Source organism: Heptranchias perlo, chromosome 35 (genome assembly GCF_035084215.1).
Source record: "Heptranchias perlo isolate sHepPer1 chromosome 35, sHepPer1.hap1, whole genome shotgun sequence".
In the NCBI taxonomy this organism is placed as follows: Eukaryota; Metazoa; Chordata; class Chondrichthyes; order Hexanchiformes; family Hexanchidae; genus Heptranchias; species Heptranchias perlo.
In genome coordinates this window covers 26,202,935-26,226,266 of record NC_090359.1, presented here as the reverse complement: position 1 = coordinate 26,226,266, position 23,332 = coordinate 26,202,935, and the positions used below count along the sequence as shown (strand labels likewise).

General features: G+C 47.3%; 1 protein-coding gene across 5 annotated transcripts; it reads right to left on the bottom strand.

Moving 5' to 3' along the window:
* Positions 1 to 882: 882 nt before the first annotated feature.
* Positions 883 to 23,030, bottom strand: LOC137302511 (very-long-chain 3-oxoacyl-CoA reductase-like). 5 transcript variants are annotated; one of them, XM_067972225.1, is made up of 11 exons: positions 22,959 to 23,030; positions 18,556 to 18,602; positions 17,311 to 17,386; positions 15,677 to 15,787; positions 15,169 to 15,236; positions 13,537 to 13,581; positions 9,279 to 9,313; positions 6,069 to 6,150; positions 5,632 to 5,697; positions 2,220 to 2,366; positions 883 to 1,162 (listed from the first exon to the last, which is right to left on the bottom strand). In XM_067972225.1, the coding sequence occupies exons 1-11, from the start codon at positions 22,963 to 22,965 to the stop codon at positions 1,043 to 1,045; spliced, it is 804 nt and encodes a 267-aa protein (XP_067828326.1). In that variant the 5' UTR covers positions 22,966 to 23,030; the 3' UTR covers positions 883 to 1,042. The 5 variants fall into 5 exon arrangements, with proteins under 5 accessions (XP_067828326.1, XP_067828323.1, XP_067828325.1 ...); XM_067972222.1 differs by lacking the exon at positions 22,959 to 23,030 and adding an exon at positions 22,492 to 22,943; XM_067972224.1 differs by lacking the exons at positions 2,220 to 2,366; positions 22,959 to 23,030 and adding an exon at positions 22,492 to 22,946.
* Positions 23,031 to 23,332: the final 302 nt, after the last annotated feature.

The window sequence follows — 23,332 nt, the reverse complement described above, 5'->3', positions numbered from 1 at the left end:
ATCCTGGAATCACATCTGCGGCCGCAGAAATGCCTGTCCGTTCCCCTAACTATTGAATCCCCCATCACTATTGCTCTCCTGACCTTTCTCCTCCCGCCCCGTACAGCTGCACTCCCCAGAGGAACCCTCTCCCTCACCAGTATTCAGAATACCAGTTAGAGAGCAAGTTGCACTCACAGGACTCCTGCACTATCTGTCTGGTCCTCCTTGGCTGTCTGACGGTCACCCAGTCCCTCTCTGCCTGTACTCTCAAGCTGTGGGGTGACCATCTCCAGAAACATGCTATCCACATTGCTCTTAGCCTCACGAATGCACTGCAGCGATGCCAGCTGTTGCTCAAGCTCCGAAATCCGGAGCTCGAGCTCCTGCAGCTGACGACACTTTCTGCACCCGTGGTTGTCCAGGACATGGGAAGTGTCCTGGAATTCCCACATTGCACAAGATGTGCATTCCATGGGACTGAGGAGACCTGCCATGCTTCTATTTATTATATTATTAACTAAACTTGAGAAATAAACTAAAGACTGAAGAAAAACACTCAACAGCTACTCACCAATCTGCTCCTTCCCTTGTGTTGACTTCACTTTGGGTTTTTTTCCTCCCTGTCTCCCTGACGCTCGTGCAAGTCAAACATCTTACATTAAATATAACAAATATACAAACACGTCACAGCTGTTAATATTTGTCAAGCTCAAAATGCTTGCTACTTCAATGAATTGCAGGCAACCAAAGCAACGACATGAACTCGTCACTCCGATCTCACTTCAAACAGAAGGGAAAAAAGTGTGCAGGGATCTCGCCACAAGGACAGCAAATCAGCAGTTGGCAAAACAGCGAGAACCGCAGACGTCTTTACAAAGGCAATAAGAAGCGGCTGCAACATCAGCGAGAGGATTTTATTTTTATTGTAGAAAGTAAAGACACAAAAAAAAACTTATCAGCAGCCAGTGGTTTTTGGATCAGAGGACTGTTTAGTAGAGGGGTTGGTGGTGGTGAAGGGGCAATGACAAATGGTCCCCTAACCCCTCGAATCACATTCCGGCTATGTCATCTTGTATTTCTCCAGCAACAGCCTTCTCTTTTCACAACTTCTCTTCAAATTCTTCATGCTCATCTGGGTCAGTCGGAGCCATTCCGGGCACAGCATTTCGATCACGAAATGCTGGAGAAACAGATTAGAAAAAGAGTCTTATTTGGAGAAACTGACATCTGATCGCAACATGACTTTCACTCCTTCCCTCCCCCTCCATTCACACACAAACAACATGATACAACACGTCCTGTTCCTTGGGCAAACAGCTGATCATCTTGCAGTTAAAGGGCTGGAGTGCTGAGTTTCCTGGATGGCTCAGCAAGTGTCGCCCGATATTAGGGTGCTGAATCTCACCAAGGGACAGCTCCTCAGGCACTGGCCACCTTCCATTACTTCCCCGACTGCCCATTTTTATTGTGTCAACCTAGACAGGGAGGTGTCTCCCAAGATACTTAATCATTGGGGGGAGGGGGGGTGGGGGAGAGGGGGAGCAGTAACACAGCCGGGTCCGCCACTCACCTGACATGCACACATGCCCACGGTCCACTGGGGTGACTGAATAGCAGGAATTCTGGCTGGTTTACCCCCCTCTCTTGAGCACCAAGGCCAATTTTGGTTCCCCAATTGCTTCCCAAACCAAGATTAGGAAGTGCAAGGCCTCCAATTGTCACCTCCCACATTAGCAGGCATACGTGGTGCATGGAGGATTTCAAACCCATAGTCTACCAGCCCACCCTGTGGTATTGAAGCCAAGTGATGTGCTATCATGAGGCAGTCTCTTCCTTCCCTCCCCCCATTTTCTCTCTGCCTCTCCCGAGGGCACTGACCCTTGGTTGGGTGTGTTTTCACAGGCACCACGCCTAAAATGGCCATTCACATGCGAGTCCAGACAATGACTGGCAGCAGCATATTCGACCGTGGCTGGCATTATGGTAAGGCCTATCCTAAGCTCACCTGATGTCCTCTTCACATCAGGAACCACTGGATAGTGAGCAGAAGAGACATTTGCTATTTTCTTCCCCTCCCCCACTCAGGGTCGCTGCAGCATTTCAACTCCTGCCCCAGCAAAATACACAAAATGGGATCGAACCCACCATGTACAGCTTAGCTCCATGCCTGGAGGTACAGTTACACACTGAGGCACAGTGTGGCCGTCCATCATCCTTCTATTAACTTTAGCGCTTACCTGCACGGCATGGGCCAAGCAGCCGTTCGTCTGTTCTCTTATCCCAACCGTGTTCAGAGCTTCTCGGACATAGTCATCTGCTTGCTTCACAAAAATACTGGTTTCCAGGCGTGTCAAGTTAGTGGAGACTAAAAGGGGCAGCACGCACTGAAAAACAACATCTCCCTCAGCCATGCTGCGAACTTATTTCCATAATATTTCTCTATTATTTGGGGTGGGAAGAAAGATAGTAAATACTCTCCTGGCCGAACTCCCATCTTCCACCCTCCGTAAACTTGAGCTCATCCAAAACTCTGCTGCCCATATCCCAACTCGCACCAAGTGTCGTTTGCCCATCGTCCTTGTGATCGCTGGTCTACATTGGTTCCCGGTCCAGCAACGCCTCAAATTTAAAATTATCAACCTTGTGTTTAAATCCCACCGTGGCCTCAACTCTCCCTATCCCTGTAACCTCATCCAGCCCTGCAACCCTCCGAGAATCATAGAGTAATACAGCACAGAAGGAGGACATTTGGCCCATTGTGCATGTGCCGGAACTTCATTCATCCATTTCTGGCCTCTTGCGCATCCCCAATTTCCTTGGCTCCACCAGTGATGGCCGTGCCTTCAGCTGTCCAGGCCCTCAGCTCTGGAATTCCCTCCCTAAACCTCTCCACCTCTCTATCCTCCTTTAAGACATTCCTTAAAACCTAACATTTGACCACTGCCCTAATATCTCCCTATGTGGCTTGGTGTCAAATTTTGTCTGATAATGTTCCTGTGAAACATCTTGGGATGTTTTACTACATTAAAGGTGCTATATAAATGCAAGTTGTTGTTATCTAATTCAAGATCAGGGATAACATCGCACTTTTCGCATCCAGTATTCTCAAGTCACATATGATGTGTGTTAGTAGCAGCATAAAGCTCTGCCAACAATGCCCATTAGCACAGCATGGACTGGGGATGAGAAAGAAGGCAAATTATATAATGTCTTATGTCCCCAGGACTTTTCCAAGCACTAACAAATTAATTTTGAAGTGTAGTCATTGTTAAATAAACAAACACAGCACAGCCAAGTCCCACAGACAGCCAACTAGATGAATAACCAGTTCATCTGGTTTTGGTGTTATTAGTTGAGGGAGAACTATTGGCCAGGGCACCAGGAAAATGCCTCTTCGAATAGTGCCCACCTGAGCAGGCAGACGAGCCCTCGAGTCCTAACACCAGCTCTCCCCCACCATGGCACCTTCCCATGCGAGCATAGGAGATGCAACACCTGCCCCTTCACCTCCTCCCTTCCCACCGTCCAGGGCTCCAAACACTCCTTCCAGGTGAAACAGCGGTTTACTTGTACTTCTTTCAATTTAGTATACTGTATTTGCTCCACACAATGCAGGCTCCTCCACACTGGTGAGATCAAACGCAGACTGGGTGATTGCTTTGCTGAACACCTCCGCTCAGTCCGCAAGTGTGACCCTGACCTGCCGGTCCCTTGCCATTTTAATTCCCCTTCCCACCCCTAATCTGACCCCTCTGTCCTCGGCCTCTTACACTGTTCCAATGAAGCTCAATGTAAGCTCGAGGAACAGCACCTCATCTTTTGTTTAGGCACTTTACAACCTTCCGGACTCAACACTGATTTCAATAACTTCAGATCATAACCACTGCTCCCATTTTTTCGGTCAGCCAGTGCTGGTACTGGTTCTGCTGCTGCCATTTAGTTACTCCTGATCAATCTTTTGTTTCTTAACCTGTCCCATTACCACCCTCCTTGCTTGTACTATCATCCCTTTTACCATTTAATCACTCCTGCCCTCTACCCTATCACAGGCCTTACCTTTTGTTCTTTCCTCCCCTCCCCACCCTCCCTTCCTTTCCCTGGCTCTGTTCTTGCTCAAAAACTTTAATTCTCGTAACATTTTCCAGTTCTGACGAAAGGTCTTCGACCTGAAATGTTAACTCTGTTTCTTTCTCCACAGATATGACTTGACCTGCTGAGCATCTCCAGCATTTTCTCTTTTTCTTATCCTCAGTTTAACATCTCATTTGATAATGCAGTGTTCCTTCAGCACTGCAATGAAGTGCCAGTCTAGATTATGTGCTCAAGTCCACAATGGGGCTTGAACCCAAAACCCTCTGATTCAGGAAGTGAAAGTGCTATCAACTGAGCCAAGCTGCCATCAAGCACTCCCAAGATCGGGTACAGGATGATTAGTGTGCCTTAACCTCAGAGTAACTCTCCCTCCTGTATAATTTAGACATTTCAATCTCCGAGACCAGCCATTCTTGAGGTTTCTGTGTAGAACGGCCAATCAAAGACATTTTGTGCCAGGGATTCAGAGCAACAAGAAACTGGGCTCAGACTTTTTGCATCGAATTTACTGCACAGAAACAGGTCATTCGGCCCAACTGGTCCGTGCCGGTGTTTATGCTCCACACAAGCCTCCTCCCACCCTACTTCATCTAACCCTATCAACATATCCTTCTTACTTAAACTCAGGAGATAGAGAGACTTTCTTCCCATCAGTCTAGGCTGGATTCCACCCCAGGTGCTAGTCAACTAACCAAATGGACCACCCAATCACAAAACATGCAAGGATAATTTTTCCTTCAACTTTTTCCCCCTTCTGCCCTGAAAATGAGTACAGTTTGAAAGGCACCAAGAGCCCACAAGTACCACGCTCAATTGGCCATTCTCTGCATGTGAGCCCAGGCAGAGGGTGTTACCGGCTATTCGACATCTATAAAGAAAGAAGAACTTGCATTTATATAGAGCCTTTCATGACTTCAGGACGTTCCAAAGCACTTCACAGTCGGTGAGGTATTTTTGAAGTGTAGCTACTGTTGTAATGTAAAGAAATGCAGCAGCTAATTTGCACACAGCAAGCTCCCACAAACAACAATGAGACAAATGACCAGATAATCTTGTTTTAATGGTATTGCTTTAAGGATAAATGTTGCTTGGGAAAGCATGAGTTATTCTCTTCTTCATCTTCTTTGAAATAGTGCCATGGGATCTTTTACATCCACCTGAAAGGGCAGATGGGGCCTCGGTTCTAACATCTCATCCGAAAGATGGTACCTCCGGCAGTGCAGCACTCCTTCAGTACTGCACTGGAGCACAAGCCTAGACGATGGGTTCAAGTCTTTGAAATGGAGCTTGACCCCACAACCTTCAGATTCAGAGGTGAGAGAGTGCTATCACTGAGCCAAGGCTGACACCTCAAAACAACACAGGGTGAAGCACCATTCTGCGACACCAACCAAGACTGGGCAAAGAATGAGCATAGCCCAACTCACATGCTTCGGTTATCTGACAATCCTAGTCACTCCTAAAGCTGTGAAGTCCATTCTACAATTCTCATCTTATATTGAGTGTTTTTACTCAGCAGGAAGAAGGGGAAAAAAAGTAGTATTTATTTTGAAATACCTGTACGATAATCCCCTTTGACTTGTACTCTGCGTTCAGTGCTCGAGAAAAGAAGTTAACAAAGGCCTGTGGGAGAAGAAGATCCCAGACTGAAGAACCCAGTCATCAAAAGAACAACTCCTCTAACCCCTTTTACCCATCACTCAAAATATTCACATTACTTAAGTCTATGATTTCTCGTCGCTGGAAATTAGCAGAAATCACTTAATGGATGTCCCTAAGCTGGGGACATCCATTGAGCCACTGGAACAGGCAGTCAGGCCTCAGCTTAACATCCCATCCTAAGGACAGCACCAATTGACAATGCAGCACTCGAGTGTCAGCCTGGGTTACGGCCCAAACCTCTGGAGTGGGGTCTCGAACCCACAACCTTCTGACTTGGAGGCGAAAGAGTGCTACCAATTGAGCCAGTTAAATAATAATAATAAAAAAAACACCTTGGTAGCTGAATACATGGTGAGCAGTGGATGTGGGTGAGTCCCAGCTTCTGAAGAGATGTTGATGATGACGCCCTTTTTCCTGCCAAGTTCAAAAACAAACACCATCACCAAGAACATGGAGACAATTTTTCTTTTGAAGCGGAGAAAGGTCGAGGGCCACGGTGCACGGCATCACCCAGATCGGAAAGAGTGGGAGAGAAGATTTTGAGGTGAAATCAAGAAATAGGGGATAGGTGACACCAAGCTTGGGATTTCAAAGCCCGTAGATCGTAAGATGAAGGGGGAGACAGAGGGTAAGGAGCTCCACAGATCGGAGGTGCTGGGATAGAATCAATTTGAGTAGGCGATAATGCGATTCATGATTTTAACAAAGTGGGAGTACAAACAAAATGGACAGTTAAAGGCCCTCTCACCCTATATCCCACTCCGAACGATATTGCTGCCTCACATCAGGCTGTAGTCAAGGTGATTGTCGCTAGGATGATCTTCAGCAACGCTTCTGAAGTGGGTGTTGTCAGGGGCAGTGCTGGAGTGGCACACGGTAACCACCCATACAAGTATAGGGGGCAGGGACAAAGGGCAGACCCTCACACAACAGAAGGAAGCAAAATAAACACTTCTCATCCACTAAACGTCAACATTTGTGGACCGATGGTCTTCTCCCGCTTGAAATACATTACTGTGTGACTCTAACATATCATCAACACATGCGTGCAGACTCCACACCATCGCCCCCCTCCCCCCGCTCACATAGCATAAATGTGCCACCTCCTGTGCTGCTGATCATACAGACCAGGAAGGTTCAATCCCCAGTCTGTGCTGGGCCAAGGGCAGCAGCTGGTTTGCCTCAGTGCCCCTAGACTGGAGAAGGAAAAATATAGTCAGTCAGTATTCCTTCTCGTGATCATTATCGATGAGTGGGGGGAGGGGGGGGTTGGGTGGGAGAAAGAGGAAAAGAGACACAGTGGGTAAGAGCAGCATTGTGCTTGGCTATGATGCCCCCACAGTCAAGTAGCATGGCTACACTCACTGTCTAAGTTCATGAATGAAGAACGGCCACTGGGCGAGTCACCTGGTATCATAGAAAGGTTACAGCACGGAAGGAAGCCATTCGGCGCATCAAGTCCGCGCCAGCTGTGTAAGAGCAATCCAGCTGGACCCACTCCACGACCCTGTCCCCGTAGCCCTACAAATTTTTCCTTTCAAGTACTTATCCAGTTCCCTTTTGAAGGCCTCCACCACCCCCTCGGGCAGTGCATTCCAGATCCTAACCACTTGCTGTGGCATCATACCCCAGCAAGAGGAAACGTCTTCAGGAGGACAGATGAAAATTGGGGGAGGGTGATAAGGAGGGGCGGGGGGCAACTTTGCTGCTGAAGGGAAATCTGAAATGACATTCACAAAAAAAAAATCAGCATATACTTTGCCACATGAGTTGAGAGGACGGTATTAAGCAAGAAGTATGTGTTATGGAAAATTAGGATATGGAATTGCAAATGCCATTTATTAGCAGGCACAGCAGCTGACAGATTGTGTCACCTCTGATGCAGTTCACATCCTTACCACATGTTTAGAAAGAAAGAACATGCATTTATATAGCACCTTTCATGACCTCAGGATGTCCCAAAGATCCTTACAGCCAATGAAGTACTTTTGAAGTGTAGTCACTGTAGTAATGTAGAAAATGCAGCAGCCAATGTGCACACAGCAAGGTCCCACAAACAGCAATGTGATGATGACCAGATAGCCTGTTTTTAGTGATGTTGGTTGAGGGATAAATTTTGGCCCCAGGAAATCAGGGAGCACTCCCTTGCTCTTCTTAAAGTGCTGTGGGATAGTTTATGTCCACCTGAGAGGGCTGACGGGATGAGATGATTTAACGTCTCATCAGAAAGATGGCACCTCTGACAGTCTCTGCCGAGGAGGAAACAGGCAGGAGTTACTTTGATACGACCTTAGGCCCGTGGGTACAAAGCTGGAGCATCAAACACTCAAGACTACCCCAATCCCATGTGAGCTCTGCCTCTCTCCTCCAACACCACGTTTGAGGCAAGTTTGAGATCATCAACGTGTGTGAAGGAACTAAATTATGTAGCTGTTAACTCCTGGAGCAGTGACTCTGGTGGTAAAAATGCAATTTGCAATTCACTTCTTAATTGCCTCGTGATGGTAAGTAGGAAGAACGAGGAGAGGCAATATAAACTAGAGGGCACAACTCTAAAAGGTGTACGGGAACAAAGAGATATGGGTGTATATGTGCACAAATCGTTGAAGTTGGCAGGACAGGTTAAGAAAGCGGTTAAAAAAGCATACATGGTCCTGGGCTTTATAAATAGAGACATAGGGTACAAAAGTATGGAAGTCATGATGAACCTTTATAAAACAGTGGTTCGGCCATAACTGGAGTATTGTGTCCAGTTCTGGGCACTGTACCTTAGGAAAGATGTGAAGGCCTTGGAGAGGGTGCAGAAGAGATTTACTGGTATGATTCCAGGGATGAGGGACTTTAGTTATGTGGATAGACTGGAGAAGCTGGGGTTGTTCCCCTTGGAACAGAGATGGTTGCGAGGAGATTTGATAGTGGAATTCAAAATCATGAAGGGTCTAGACAGAGAGAAATTGTTCCCACTGGCAGAAGGGTCAAGAACCAGAGGACATAGATTTAAGGTGATTGGCAAAAGAACCAAAGGTGACATGAGGAAAAACTTTTTTACACAGTGAGTGGTTAGGATCTGGAATGCAGTGCACAAGGATGTGGTGGAGGCAGATTCAATCATGGCCTTCAAAATGGAACTGGATAAGTACTTGAAAGGAAAACATTTGCAGGGCTTCGGGGAAAGAGTTGGGGAATGGGACTAGCTGGATTGCTCTTGCATAGAGCCAGCGTGGACTCAATGGGCCGAACGGCCTCCTTCCGTGCTGTAACCTTTCTTTAATTCTTTGTGTACTTCCTGCTTAACATTCGGTTTTGAAGAGGAGAAAACTCACCACCTTCCCCAACCCTCGCAATTTCTAGAATGCAAACTGGACCCCAGCAGTCCAAATTTTAACAATTGGTCCATTTCCCATCCCCACCCCCCATTTTGCATACGTTCCACCAAATTTTAACTCAGCCACAAAGCAAACATCAAACTCAACCCCGCCCACAATGGTTGCACTTGAGAATAAAGTAACCCTGACATCCCGAGTAACAAGCTGCTACCATACCTTTCCAACATGTGGGGCAGGACAATTCTGGTCATCTGCCGAGGAGGAAAGAGGCAGGAGTTACTTCGATACGACACGTTCGCAAATGGAGAAATGTTAATAAGTTTTTTAAAAATTTGTTCATGGGATGTGGACATCGCTGGCAAGGCCAGCATTTAACCATCCCTAATTGCCCTTGAGAAGGTGGTGGTGAGCCGCCTTCTTGAACCACTGCAGTCCGTGTGGTGAAGGTTCTCCCACAGTGCTGTTAGGTAGGGAGTTGCAGGATTTTGACCCAGAGACGATGAAGGAACGGCGATATATTTCCAAGTCGGGATGGTGTGTGACTTGGAGGGGAATGTGCAGGTGGTGTTGTTCCCATGTGCCTGCTGCCATTTTCTTCCTAGGTGCTAGAGGTCACGGGTTTGGGAGGTGCTGTCATAGGAACAGAAGTAGGCCATTCAGCCCCTCGTGCCTGCTCCACCATTTGATAAATCATGGCTGATCTGTGATCTAACTCCATATACCCGCCTTTGGCCCGTATCCCTTAATACCTTTGATTGCCAAAAAGCTACCTATCTCAGTTTTAAATTTAGCAATTGAGCTGGAAGCCTTGGCGAGTTGCTGCAGTGCATCCTGTGGATGGTACACACTGCAGCCACGGTGCACTGGTGGTGAAGGGAGTGAATGTTTACGGTGGTGGATGGGGTGCCAATCAAGTGGGCTGCTTTGTCCTGACTGCATTCACCCAGGCAAGTGGAGAGTATTCCATCACACTCCTAACTTATGCCTTGTTGATGGTAGAAAGGCTTTGGGGAATCAGGAGGTGAGTCACTCGCTGAAGAATACCCGGTCTCTGACCTGCTCTTGTAGCCACTGTATTTATATAACTGGTCCAGTTAAGTTTCTGGTCAATGGTGAACCCCAGGATGTTGATGGTGGGGGATTCGGCAATGGTAATGCCGTTGAATGTCAAGTGGAGTTGGTTAGACTCTCTCTTGTTGGAGATGGTCATTGCCTGGCACTTGTCTGGAGCGAATGTTACACTTATCAGCCCAAGCCTGGATGTTGTCCAGGTCTTGCTGCATGCGGGCACAGACTGCTTCATTATCTGAGGAGTGCCACCAACTTCACAATTTTTTTAATGTGTAAATCCCTGCCGTGATTATTGGAAGCTGTCGAGCTCACACTTTAATAGTCTGCTAATGGGAAACATTTAAAATGGCAATTCAACAACTTGCATTTATATAGCACCTTTAACATAGTAAAACATCCCAGGGCGCTTCACAGGACCGTAATCAGACAAAATTTGACACCGAGCCACATAGGAAAATATGAGGACAGCTGGCCAAAAGCTTGCTCAAAGAAGTAGGTTTTAAGGAGCATCTTAAAAGGAGAGGTACTAGAGAGGCAGAGAGGTTTCGAGAGGGATTTCCAGAGCTTAGTACAATGTGCACGGTACTCCTGTCACTTCTCAACCCTCAGTCAGCCACATGGGCTTGGCAAGGACTGCTGGCTGCCGTAAGCCCGGGATGGGATCATGGCAACTGGAGCACACATGCAGATCCTCCGTACTGAAAATGCCATTAATGGGGCAAGAATAAACAAGTTAAGTAAGAACTGCAAATCCTAAATGAGGTCGTCAACCTGGAATTCTCAGCCAGAACAAAAAAAAAGCAAACTAACCCTTGTAAATGGTAGAGAGTCTTCCCACCAGGGAAAGAGAGAGTGAAGTGTCATTATCATTGCAGTGTAGGTCATGAGTTTGTACATTGCCTCACAGCTCCTGATCCAGGCCACCATCTAATTTCAGTACCCAGTTCCCATGCAGCATTTGATCGTGTGATAGAACTCCCTAATGGCTCAGTGGGACCACCCTCTTTGGTACCGGACAACATAGACCAAAAGGTCCCAGGATTAAGCCCTGCTGTGTGAAAAGTCAGCTGATCACAGCCAGGGCTGTAAGTAGCTCCTATAATTGTTTCAAGGCCCCTTGGCTAGGGAAAGAGAGGAAGAAAAATCAGCACGATGCCTGCTCTTGATTGCTGTCCTGTGTCCACTGCTGGAAAGTGCAATGTGGGTATCAGGTGAGAACAGGTTCATACCAGGATCACGCATGATGAAGGGTCATTCGGGTGGGATTCTGGAGGGCAGCCAGTCAGTCCTGGTGGCACTGTGCCCAAGCACGGGGAAAAAAAATTGGACAGTAAACACATGGTAAGAAAAGCCCAGTCAGAAATGGAATGTTACTTCAAATTGACCCAGAAAAATACGATTAGAGAACATTGAAAGGAAATTAGGGATTTAAAACAGCTTTTAGAAAAAGATGTCTCGAGTAGGGAGGACACCAGGTCATCTACAGACCACACAATGTTCAACGCCATCAACTCAACCCAAGTTACTTAATCTCCGGGTGAGGCACAGGAAAACTGCAGGGAGTTAGTCGGTCATTAAACCTGTTATCATTTCATAGAATCATAGAAAGGTTACAGCACGAAAGGAGGCCATTCAGTCCATCGAGTCCGCGCCGGCTCCATGCAAGAGCAATCCAGCTCGTCCCACTCCCCCGCCCTATCCCCGTAGCCCTGCACATTTTTTCCTTTCAAGAACTTATCCAGTTCCCTTTTGAAGGCCATGATTGAAACTGCCTCTACCATCCCCACAGACAGTGCATTCCAGATCCTAACCACTCACTGTGTAAAAAAGTTTTTCCTTTTGTCACCTTTGGTTCTTTTGCCAATCACTTTAAATCTATGTCCTCTGGTCCTTGACCCGTCTGCCAATGGGAACAGTTTCTCTCTATCTACTCTGTCTAGACCCATCATGATTTTGAGTACCTCTATCAAACCTCCTTGCAACCGTGTCTATTCAACGGAGAACAACCCCAGCTTCTCCAGTCTATCCACGTAACTGAAGTCCCTCATCCTTGGAATCATTGTAGTAAATCCCTTCTGCACCCCCTCTAAGGCCCTCACATCTTTCCTAAAGTGCGGTGCCCAGAACTAGACACAATACTCCAGTTGTGGCCGAACCAATGTTTTATAAAGGTTCATCATGACTTCCATACTTTTGTACTCTATGCCTCTATGTTATCTGTTTTTAATATAACGGGTCATTGACTGTCTTCCTTCTCTCTCTCTCTCTCTCTCTTTTTTTGGGGGGTTGTATATTCAGTGGCCTTTTAGATGACACCTTTCTGTCTGCTCACTGTGATTGCCTTGGCAACGGGCAGTAATCACCAGGCATTGTTCTATGTTTTTCAAATGCGAAGGATTCGAAAATATCATTTCCACCATCCGCCCGACGAAGGAGGAAGCCTCCGAAAGCTTGTGGAATTTAATTTAAAATAAATTTGTTGGACTATAACTTGGTGTTGTAAAATTGTTTACAATCTATTTATAAAGCCCAGGATCCAGTCTGCTTTTTTAAATACTTTCTCAACCTGCCCTGTCACCTTCAACAATTTGGGCACATATACCCCCAGATCTCACTGTACCCCTTTTAGAGTTTAGCCCTCGAGTTTATATTGCCTCTCCTCGTTCTTCCTACCAAAATGTATCACTTTGCATTTTTCTGCCTTAAATTTCATCTGCCACGTGTCCACCCATGCCACCAGCCTGTCTATATCCTCTTGACGTCTATCAGTATCCTCCTCGCTGTTTATTACCCTTCCAAGTTTTGTGTCATCTGCAAACTTTGAAATTGTGCCCTGAACACCCAAGTCATTATTATATGTCAAGAAAATTTCAACCTCAGCCACAGGTTTTCACCGGTATCAGCTATGCTACAATCACAGCGCATTTGACCCAAGTTTACCTTCAAAAGGCGGAACAGGCTTGAGGGGCTGAATGGCCTACTCTTGTTCCAAAACCCATTCTTAATCAAATTCTCATCCAGCTCCTTTTTGTGCCGCTACTGGGTTCAAATATTTAATCTAAATCTCTTGAACTTACAAATTTTGTAATCCTGTTCTGCAGTTTTGGAATCGGTGCTGAAGCTACATTACTTCTACATTATCTGAGCCTTTCAATAAAGCTGGATGACATCAACCCTCAACGTGCTGGAGTGGGGCAGCTTTGTCGTACACAAGAGTTACTGGGGTGGGTGGAGTCGGTGGAACAGCCAGAAATGGTCTTGTCAGTCACTGCTCCTGCCCAGGGAAGGCTCTCGCTACAGATGTGGCACCACAATGTCAACTGCATGACCCCCCACAGACAAACAGGGGGAACACTGTCCCTTTAATTAAACATACAGTACATCTCAGTATTTGAATATTCACCATCAGCACAGACAGGGCATTGCAGTTCATGATATCAAGAATTTCCTGAAATACAAAAACATATTTAGAAAGTTCTCTATGGAAACAACCATACACAGCAATATTTTTTTTTTTTTTTTAAAAGTCTTCCGATTTATCTCTATCCACCCCATTCTGAAGTCACTGAATCCTACTGAGGTACCAACTACCCTCAGATACCTTGCTGAGTGGATATTCGCCACGTGTGAGCCCAGGCAGCGGGTGTCAGCAGGACAGTTGACCATTTAGCCAAGCCCGATCCTCTCTTCAGATGTCCACGTGCGTAACAATTCCTGCAGGGCCCGCTGGACAGTGATCTGAAGCAGGGACAGTAGCCATTGTTCCCTCTCCCTAAACCAGGAACACACTGCACAGCACCCCACTAGCCCAGCCAAATTGGCAAAGGCCAATGGGGTTGAGCCTGGGAGTGCCATGCAGCACAGTCAGAAATAAAGTTTCTGTTAACCCTAATTCTTCATGATTCCTTCTTCTACACGAGGCGCCTTGATGGCGTGATGCTCGGTTTAAAAATGGGACATGCCCTGCTTTTCTTTTAAAAAAAAGCACAAACAAGATATGCTGTTATACAAGGACAGAAGCATTATGCCATGCAACTCACAATGCAGTATTCTGCTGCCCAGGTTCAGTCGTGCATAACTGTGTGTGAGACCCTTTTGGTCAGTTAGAGACCAATTGCTTTCAGCAGACCCTCGGATCAATTGGAGACCATACTGCAAGGATGTCAGTGTGACAGCCACACAGAGTTTAATTAATCAGAGTTAGCACACTAAGTATGCAAGATCTCACCCAGTACACAGCCTGCAATGAATCAGTACATTCTGACCCTTTCAGCACAGGCCTCAGGCCCAGCTAGGGGTTTCCAGCTCTGGTTGGGTGTATTCCTGGAGGTTTCAGAACATGACCTCCTGCCACAAACCTCCCCCCAAGTCAAACAGCAGTTTTTCCTATCTCCAATCTTTTTATAATTAATAAACAAAAAAGTGAAAATGAAAAAAAAACACAATTTGATTTTTGCACCCCTATGATTTTTCTCCCAGGTTACTTGCAGCAATGTCCAGGAGATTAATCTGTAATTCCAGGAGACTCCAGATCAATCCTGGAGGGTTGTCAACTCAAGGCCCCGCCCCAGAAGAGCTCTCCCTACTGCGGCAAAGCAACATTTTTCCATTTCACACTGCATTCTTTGGCACTCGAGCAGGATTGACAATTTGTTGCTGAGCCAGGTGCTGCTTTGAGCTGTGGACCCACTAGGAAGCGGATCAGGATTGCTCCAAACGCAAACATGTTTGCCCTTTATATCCAGACAGAGGAGACTTTCATTCAGACAGTCTGAATTTGAACCACTCTGGGGTAAATATTCTGACTGATTGCAGAAATCAGTACTCCCAAGGAGCACGACTTACAGAAGGGGAGTGGGAGGGGGGCGTGGGAGAAGGAGGGGTCGGAGGGCAAAATGTGCACCAATTTCTCCCTGGAAGAGAGAGAAATAGAACATAAAATGAACTGTGGACCATACTGATCTTGGACTGAATGATGGGCCAGATAATTGTACTATGTAACACACAATCTAGGGGAATGTGTAATGTACTACACCTTATCGACATTTGGGACATCTAGAAAGTAACACGGAAGCATGGTGTAGGTCTTCCCAACATTGTTTACTGCAACAAGAAAAATGACAATTAGAACAGAATCACATCAGCAAGCGTCTAGCTCAGGAACCAACCCCCACCCTCCCCCCCACCCCGGTCTCCACGTCACTGACTATCTATACTGATGTTGATCCAGCTCCCTCACTATCACTCATTAACCCCACCCTCCCAGCACTGTGTTACTGACTGTATCTCTAATGATGTTAATCTAGTTGTGTAATAGGCTGACAACAGACAAAAAATAAATCACAAGATATTGAATAAGCAACATTGTTCCGTTTCCTGGTTTATACTTTCCCCTCAATGTACACAGGAGTACAAATGCAACAAAAAAATTGCTTTCCTTATTTTCACACCTGTACACAGGGATTTTCCCTGCCAGGCAGAGGGATTCCTGTAGAAATACGAATGTTGGTAAAATCTAAACTTTGAAAACTAAATGGAATTACCCAAGATTCCAATGTTCAGGTCCTTCAACGCTGCCTCGATTGGTCCGTAGATCTCTGCCCCAGAAGTGAAGTCGGCCTGAATGATCTTGGTTTTCTTACCTTGCTGCTGTTCTGCAATTACCCAGAGGGAAACAAATCATCCCACAGCCCGAATAAATTCCAGTATCATTCTACGCTCCGTCTCACCCAAACAAGTTTGTATCACAGTGCCTGATTTACGAAGGGGATCGTTTTAAAACAGAGCAGATTTTGCTTCAGCCCAATAAAGAAATGTTTGGTGTTCCTTTTGGGTGGATGTGTGGGGCGAGGCAAGAGCCAGCTTCTCATCCATCCAGTTTTGGGCCAAATAGTCCCATTTTTGAATGGCTTGAGAGATATTTTTTAAACATAAACAGAATTCCAAGATCAACAGTTTCCTTTTTCCACTTTGCGTCTGCGGAGTCATTTGTTACTGAGGTTGTCAATTAATTTTCAACAGCGAATGGTGGATGTGTTCCTCGCTCTAATTGAGTTTTGAAACTGATCCCACCTGTTTCTTGTTGCCTGTGCCCAGGGTTCTCCGATCCCTCTTCCAAAGACACTGGCCCTCACTGGGGTACTTTCCCCACTGACGACAGCTGATTTTCCCCAAAAGGCCGTTCTTCATATGTGAGCACTGGCAATGGGTGCTGGTGGGCTATTCGACAGTGGGGGCCATCACGCCAAGCCAGATCCTCACCAGATGCACTTTCAAGCAGTGCGCATTGGATAGTGAACAGCAGCAGGAATCCTGGCTGAGTTTACCCCCCTCCATAACCCAGAGGCACTGAGGCCAATTGCAGCCCCCAATAGTTAGTTGTGATATTGTCTCTTACGAAAGACCAGAAGGAATTCAGAGACTTTGGGGATAATTTTAACACCCCCATGACAGGTGGGAGAGGATAGGGATGGCGGGGTGGAACAAAACATTTTTAAATTAGGTAATCCGACCCCATCCGCTTCAGTTTTGAGCTTGGAGGGTTTGGGGGTGCCTGAGTAACTCGCTCTGGCCGGGTTTCCCAGGGTTCAGGAAACCTGATCGCTAAAGGGAGGCGGGAGCAGCCGGATCCTGCAGGCAACTGCTTTTTATAGCACTGCTTGTGGGCCAGGACAGCAGGTGTGCTTCCCCCCAGCCCCTCAAGCAAATCTTCGGCTGCGATCGGCTGTCCCCTACCAACCCACAATGTTGCCTGATGTCCCCCCTCCCCCCAAATTGCCGGTCGAGCCCTCTCCCCCCACCGCCCCGCCACCAACACACACAAACCAGAGAAGTTCCCCGATTGCCAATAGTCCCCTGCTGCGGCCTTCGACCGCTGGTTTTCCCAGCTTGTAAATCTGGCCAGCTGCCGGTTGCGAAATGGAGTTAATAAAATGATAACGAGGTCCTGTTGTTAAATTTGACAAGACCTCTGCATTCCCAGGTTTCCCTCCCGCTTCCTCCCATTGGGGCCTATGTCATCATGTGTAGTAGTCACAGGGGGTCACTGAACTAATGACCTGTGCCTCTAATGAGTCGATGCAGTGGGATTAGTTTTGGATTGCTCCAGCAAAGAGGCGGCACTGATACGATGGGCTGAATGGCCTCCCTCTGTGCTGTAGTCTTCTATGGTTCTTACCTATCTCCTCCGCTGTGGCTCTCAACCTCTCCAACGACCGGCTGATCAGCACCACGTTGAGCCCTCTTCTTGCCAACTGGGAATCAGGGAAAGAAACACATTAATCCAGTGCCCCGCCAGTGTGGTAACGGCCATATGGGCCACGCTGTGCACCGTGCCAGGGTGGGGTACGGACGTGAGAGAGAAAATTCTGCTGTGATCAACTGTCACAATACTTTGTTCCCACAGAAGAAAAGGAGGAGCACCTGAATAGCTCAGTGGCTGCGTGGTACTGAGGCACATGGACCAGGAGGATCCAAGATATCGTCTCGGGTCTCTGCTGAAGAGCTGATCTCAGCCACGGCATTAGTTGGGGCACTACAATTGTCCTCACGACCCTTGGGAGGAGGGAAGGGAATTCAGCAGGCTTCCCGCTCCCAATCGGTGTCCGGGTTCGGGTTCAGGCTCCAACATGATGCCGTCATAATTGAAAAGCCGGCTCACACCCTCTGTCGGGGCTTCCAGGTGAAGAATGGCCACTTGAGAGGTAACTGGAAGATGCCCATTGACTGTGGACCTGTAGCCCAGCAGGACTCAGCTCCTTCAGGAGAGCTGGGGAGAAAAAGCCGAACATTTCAGAAATATAACAACTTGCATTTGAAAAGCAACTTTAACGTGGCAAAATGTCCCAAGGTACTTCACAGGAGCATAATCAGACAAAATTTGACACCGAGCAATATAAGGAGATATTAGGAGAAAAGACAAAACCGACTTAAAAAGGAGAGAAGTGGAGAAACGGAGAGGTTTAGGGAGGGAATTCCAGAGCTTAGGGCCTAGGCAGCTAAAGGCACAGCCGCCAATGGTGGGGCGAAGGAATTCGGGGATGCTGAAGAAGCCAGAATTGGAGGAACACAGAGTTCTTGGAGGGTTGTAGGAGGTTAGAAAGATAGGGAGGGGCGAGGCATGGAGGGATTTGAACACAAGGATGAGAATCTTAAATTCGAGGCATTGCTGGACTGGGAGCCAATGTAGGTCAGCGAGCACAGGGGTGATGGGTGAACGGGATTTGGTGCAAGTTAGGATACGGGCAGCAGAGCATTGGATGAGCTCAAATTTACAGAAGGTGGAAGATGAAGGCTGGCCAGGAGAGCATTGGAATAGTCAAGTCTGGAGGTAACAAAAACATGGTTGCAAACATAACTAAGCCTGACTCTAATCATTCAATTACAATATAGATAGTAACTCAAAGGCAGAGATTTGTATTACCTCATGAGCGTAGGCCTTTCCAATCCCAGCGGTGGCACCTGTCACAACTAGAAAAAGCAATGGATTAAAAATCCATTACTGATTTACAATTCATTTATTTTTACAATCTTTTCCTCTCACTGAAATCCATCGCACCGCCTCTTGTGAACTTTCCTCTCTGGTCTTCCTGAACTTCCACACACTGTCCTATATGCGCTGTCTTTTCTCTCTCTCTCTCTCTCGTTGAAACCAGGACATTCTCTCCCATGACTCTGGTACTCCTCCCTCTCTCAATATTCCCTTCTTACTACGAACTACAGGCTTTTAAACCCAACCCGACCGTTACGTCTCGATTTACTTCTCAATCTTGGCTGCTCACCTTGGTTTCTCAGCAACATGTTAAAGACTTTGCCAAAAAGGCTGGTTAGAGATGGGATGGCCATCTCTAAAGGTCACAGAATCATACCTTTCAGCCAACGTCCCAGACTCTTCCATCACCATCCCTGGGTATGCCCTGTCCCACCTGCAGGACAGACCCACTAGAGGTGGAGGTACAGGGATATACAGTCAGGAGGGAATGGCTCTGGGAGTCCTCAACATTGACTCCAAACCCCATGGAATCTCATGGCATCAGGTCAAACATGGGCAAGGAAACATCCTGCTGTCCTCCCTCAGCTGACGAATCAGTCCTCCTCCATGTTGAGCACCACTTCGAGGAAGCACTGAGGATAACAAGGGCACAGAAAGTACTCTGGGTGGGGGACTTCAATGTCCATCACCAAGAGTAGCTTGGTCGCACCACTACTGACCGAGCTGGCCGAGTCCTGAAGGACATAGCTGCCAGACTGGGCCTGCGGCAGGTGGCGAGCGAACCAACACGAGGGAAAACCTACTTGATCTCGTCCTCACCAATCTACCTGTCGCAGATGCATCTGTCCATGACAGTATTGGTAGGAGTGAACACTGCACAGTCCTCGTTGTGACGAAATCCCGTCTTCGCACTGAGGACACCATCCAATGTGTTGTGTGGCACTACCACCGTGCTAAATGGGATAGTTTCAGAACAGATCTAGCAGCTCAAAACTGGGCATCCATGAGGTGCTGCGGGCCATCAGCAGCAGAATTGTATTCGAGCACAATCTGTAACCTCATGGCCCGGCATATTCCTCACTCTACCGTTACCAATAAGCCAGGGGATCAACCCTGGTTCAATGAGGAGTGTAGAAGAGCATGCCAGGAGCAGCACCAGGCATACCTAAAAATTAGGTACCAACCTGGTGAAGCTACAACTCAGGACGACATGCATGCCAAACAGCGGAAGTAACATGCTATAGACAGAGCTAAGCGATTCCATAACCAATGGATCAGATCAAAGCTCTGCAGTCCTGCCACATCCAGTCGTGAATGGTGGTGGACAATTAAACAACTAACGGGAGGAGGAGGCTCTGTTAACATCCCCAACCTCAATGATGGCAGATCCAGCATGTGAGTGCAAAAGACAAGGCTGAAGCGTTTGTAACCATCTTCAGCCAGAAGTGCCGAGTGGATGATCCAACTCGGCCTCCTCCCGATATCCCCACCATCACGGAAGCCAGTCTTCAGCCAATTCGATTCACTCCACGTGATATCAAGAAACGGCCGAGTGCGCTGGATACAGCAAAGGCTATGGGCCCCGACAACATCCCGGCTGTAGTGCTGAAGACTTGTGCTCCAGAACTAGCCGTACCTCCAGCCAAATTATTCCAGTACAGCTACAACACTGGCATCTATTGTGGAAAATTGCCCAGGTATGTCCTGTCCACAAAAAGCAGGACAAATTCAATCCGGCCAATTACCGCCCCATCAGTCTACTCTCAATCATCAGCAAAGTGACGGAAGGTGTCGTCGACAGTGCTATCAAGCGGCACTTACTCACCAATAACCTGCTCAACGATGCTCAGTTTGGGTTCCACCAGGACCACTCGGCTCCAGACCTCATTACAGCCTTGGTTCAAACATGGACAAAAGAGCTGAATTCCAGAGGTGAGGTAGCATTTGACCGAGTGTGGCACCAAGGAGCCCTCGTAAAATTGAAGTCAATGGAAATCAGGGGGGAAACTCTCCAGTGGCTGTAGTCATACGTAGCACAAAGGAAGATGGTAGTGGTTGTTGGAGGCCAATCATCTCAGCCCCAGGACATTACTGCAGGAGTTCCTCAGGGCAGTGTCCTAGGCCCAACCATCTTCAGCTACTTCATCAATGACCATCCCTCCATCATAAGGTCAGAAATGGGGATGTTCGCTGATGATTGCACAATGTTCAGTTCCATTCGCAACCTGTTAGATAATGAAGCTGTCCGTGCCCATATGCAGCAAGACCTGGACAACATCCAGGCTTGGGCTCATAAGTGGCAAGTAACATTCACGCCAGACAAGTGCCAGGCAATGACCATCTCCAACAAGAGTGTGTCCAACCACCTCCCCATAACACTCAACAGCATTACCATCGCCAAATCCCCCACCATCAACATCCTGGGGGTCACCATTGACCAGAAACTTAACTGGACCAGCCATATAAATACTGTGGCTACAAGAGCAGTTCAGAGGCTCGGTATTCTGCAGAGAGTGACTCACCTCCTGACTCCCCAAAGCCTTTCCACCATCTACAAGGCACAAGTCAGTAGTGTGATGGAATACTCTCCACTTGCCTGGATGAGTGCAGCTCCAACACCAGTCAAGAAGCTTGACACCATCCAGGACAAAGCAGCCCGCTTGATAGGCACCCCATCCACCATCCTAAACATTCACTCCCTTCACCACTGGCACACTGTGGCTGCAGTGTGTACCATCCACAGGATGCACTGCAGCAACTCGCCAAGGCTTCTTCGACAGCACCTCCCAAACCCGCGACCTCTACCACCTAGAAGGACAAGGGCAGCAGGAACATGGGAACAACATCACCTGCACGTTCCCCTCCAAGTCACACACCATCCCGACTTGGAAATATATTGCCATTCCTTCATCATCGCTGGGTCAAAATCCTGGAACTCCCTACCTAACAGCACTGTGGGAAAACCTTCACCACACGGACTGCAGCGGTTCAAGAAGGTGGCTCACCACCACCTTCTCAAGGGCAATTAGGGATGGGCAATAAATGCAGGCCTTGCCAGCGACACCCACATCCCATGAACGAATAAAGAAAAAGCATTAAAGAAAGAAGGAATTGCATTTATTCAACACCTTTCACAGATAAATATGCCAGGACACTGGGGAGAACACCCTGCTCTTCTTTAATATAGTGCGATGAGATCTTTTACATCCACCCAAAAGGACAGATCGGGCCTCAGTTCAATGTCTCATCCAAAAGACGGCACTCTCTGATAGTGCAGTACTCCCTCAGTACAGCACTGGGAGTGTCAGCCTTGATTATGGGCTCAAGTCTCTGGAGTTGGCCTTCGAACCAATGACTTTAAGACTCAGAGGCAAGAGTGCTACCCACTGAGCCACAGCTGATTACACTGGAGCAGCCTATTGCTGCCCAGGCTGAGATCAATTTGATTACATTTTAAGCAAAACATGAATTAACAAATTCAGGACAGCACATGAGCAAACCTAGGCAGAGCGATCACCTACTTCGAAATTATGTTTATTTTGTTGCATCAGGTTGCCATCCCAAGTGAGTTTTGGGAATCAGAATGTTCTGGAAACAGCCTACCCTCTTTAAAATTCCCCAACACAACCGACAGATAACCATCGATATGTATGAAATTTGCAATGTCACACACTCATTATTTATTCACCATTCTGTCCTGCCTCTGGTGGAAATCAGCTAGATCTCCCCATTCTGATCACTATCCAGAAACCCTACTGGGTGATGTACCTGAAAGTGATTATGTCCCTGAGTTCACAACATGGAAAATAATTAACACAGTCAGGAGAGATCAAGAAAGTCAGAGCGAGAAATAAACCATGACCTTACCAGCCCAATCCCCGTAGGACGTCAGATCTGTTCTCCAAAATTTGGGCAGAATGTAAGCCCTGGCACCAACTAAGAGCCCCCAACTACACTTAGCAAAGTAGTAGAGGCACATCAATGCGCCAATTAATGCCAGGGCATCATTCAGCAAAGAATTTGCAAAAAGCAACGACATCCTCAGGCCAGGCTCTGCAAGGTTCAAAATCTAAAGTCTTTTCTGGCTCTTTATGAGCTAGTTGTACTGTAAGGAGAAAGCCCTGCCCTTTTCACTTGATCTGATTGGTTTTTGCTGAATGATCTGCACGACGGTCATTTGTTCACTAACATGTTTACTCAGCCTCATTATGAAATTTCAACTATGTATTAACAGCAGTTGTACTTTAATTGCAGTTTTCCTGTTCTTGTCACACGATCGTCTTTCTTTCAACCCCACCCCTCTTAGAACTGAATCCATTTGGACTAACTCTTACTGAACATATTTCCGGTCAGTCTCAGCGGGCGCTAAGTTGGGCCGTTGTGTCAGCGCGAAACGGGCCTCTTCAACATCCAAGATGGCGTTTCCAGCGTGACGAGCGCCGGACGCCATCTTGGTATAGGAGTTAGCGCAGGCGCAGATAACGAATGCCGGGATCATGTAAAGTAGGGAGAAAATGGCTTCAATCAGTGCACAACGCTGATTTAAAGTGATAGACCCCATTTTGGGACTTAACGCTCAACTCAACGCACAGCCTTAACCCCGACCGTCTGAATGGTGTCTTAGATTGCCTGGGAGGACCCGCCCCACCGGCGCTATTTAAAGCGACCATGCAGGATTTACAGATTAGCGGCTGGATTATTGCTTCTG

What these genes read in the sequence shown, in the direction of transcription:
- LOC137302511 (XM_067972222.1), bottom strand. Translation starts at nt 22,663, where the DNA reads ATGTCGTTGCTTTTTGCAAATTCTTTGCTGAATGATGCCCTGGCATTA. An exon ending in GAAAGGCCTACGCTCATGAG is followed by an intron (nt 17,387 to 18,555) that starts GTAATACAAATC and finishes CCTGATTCCCAG; the next exon opens with TTGGCAAGAAGAGGGCTCAA. An exon ending in CCTGAACATTGGAATCTTGG is followed by an intron (nt 15,237 to 15,676) that starts GTAATTCCATTT and finishes TTCTTGTTGCAG; the next exon opens with TAAACAATGTTGGGAAGACC.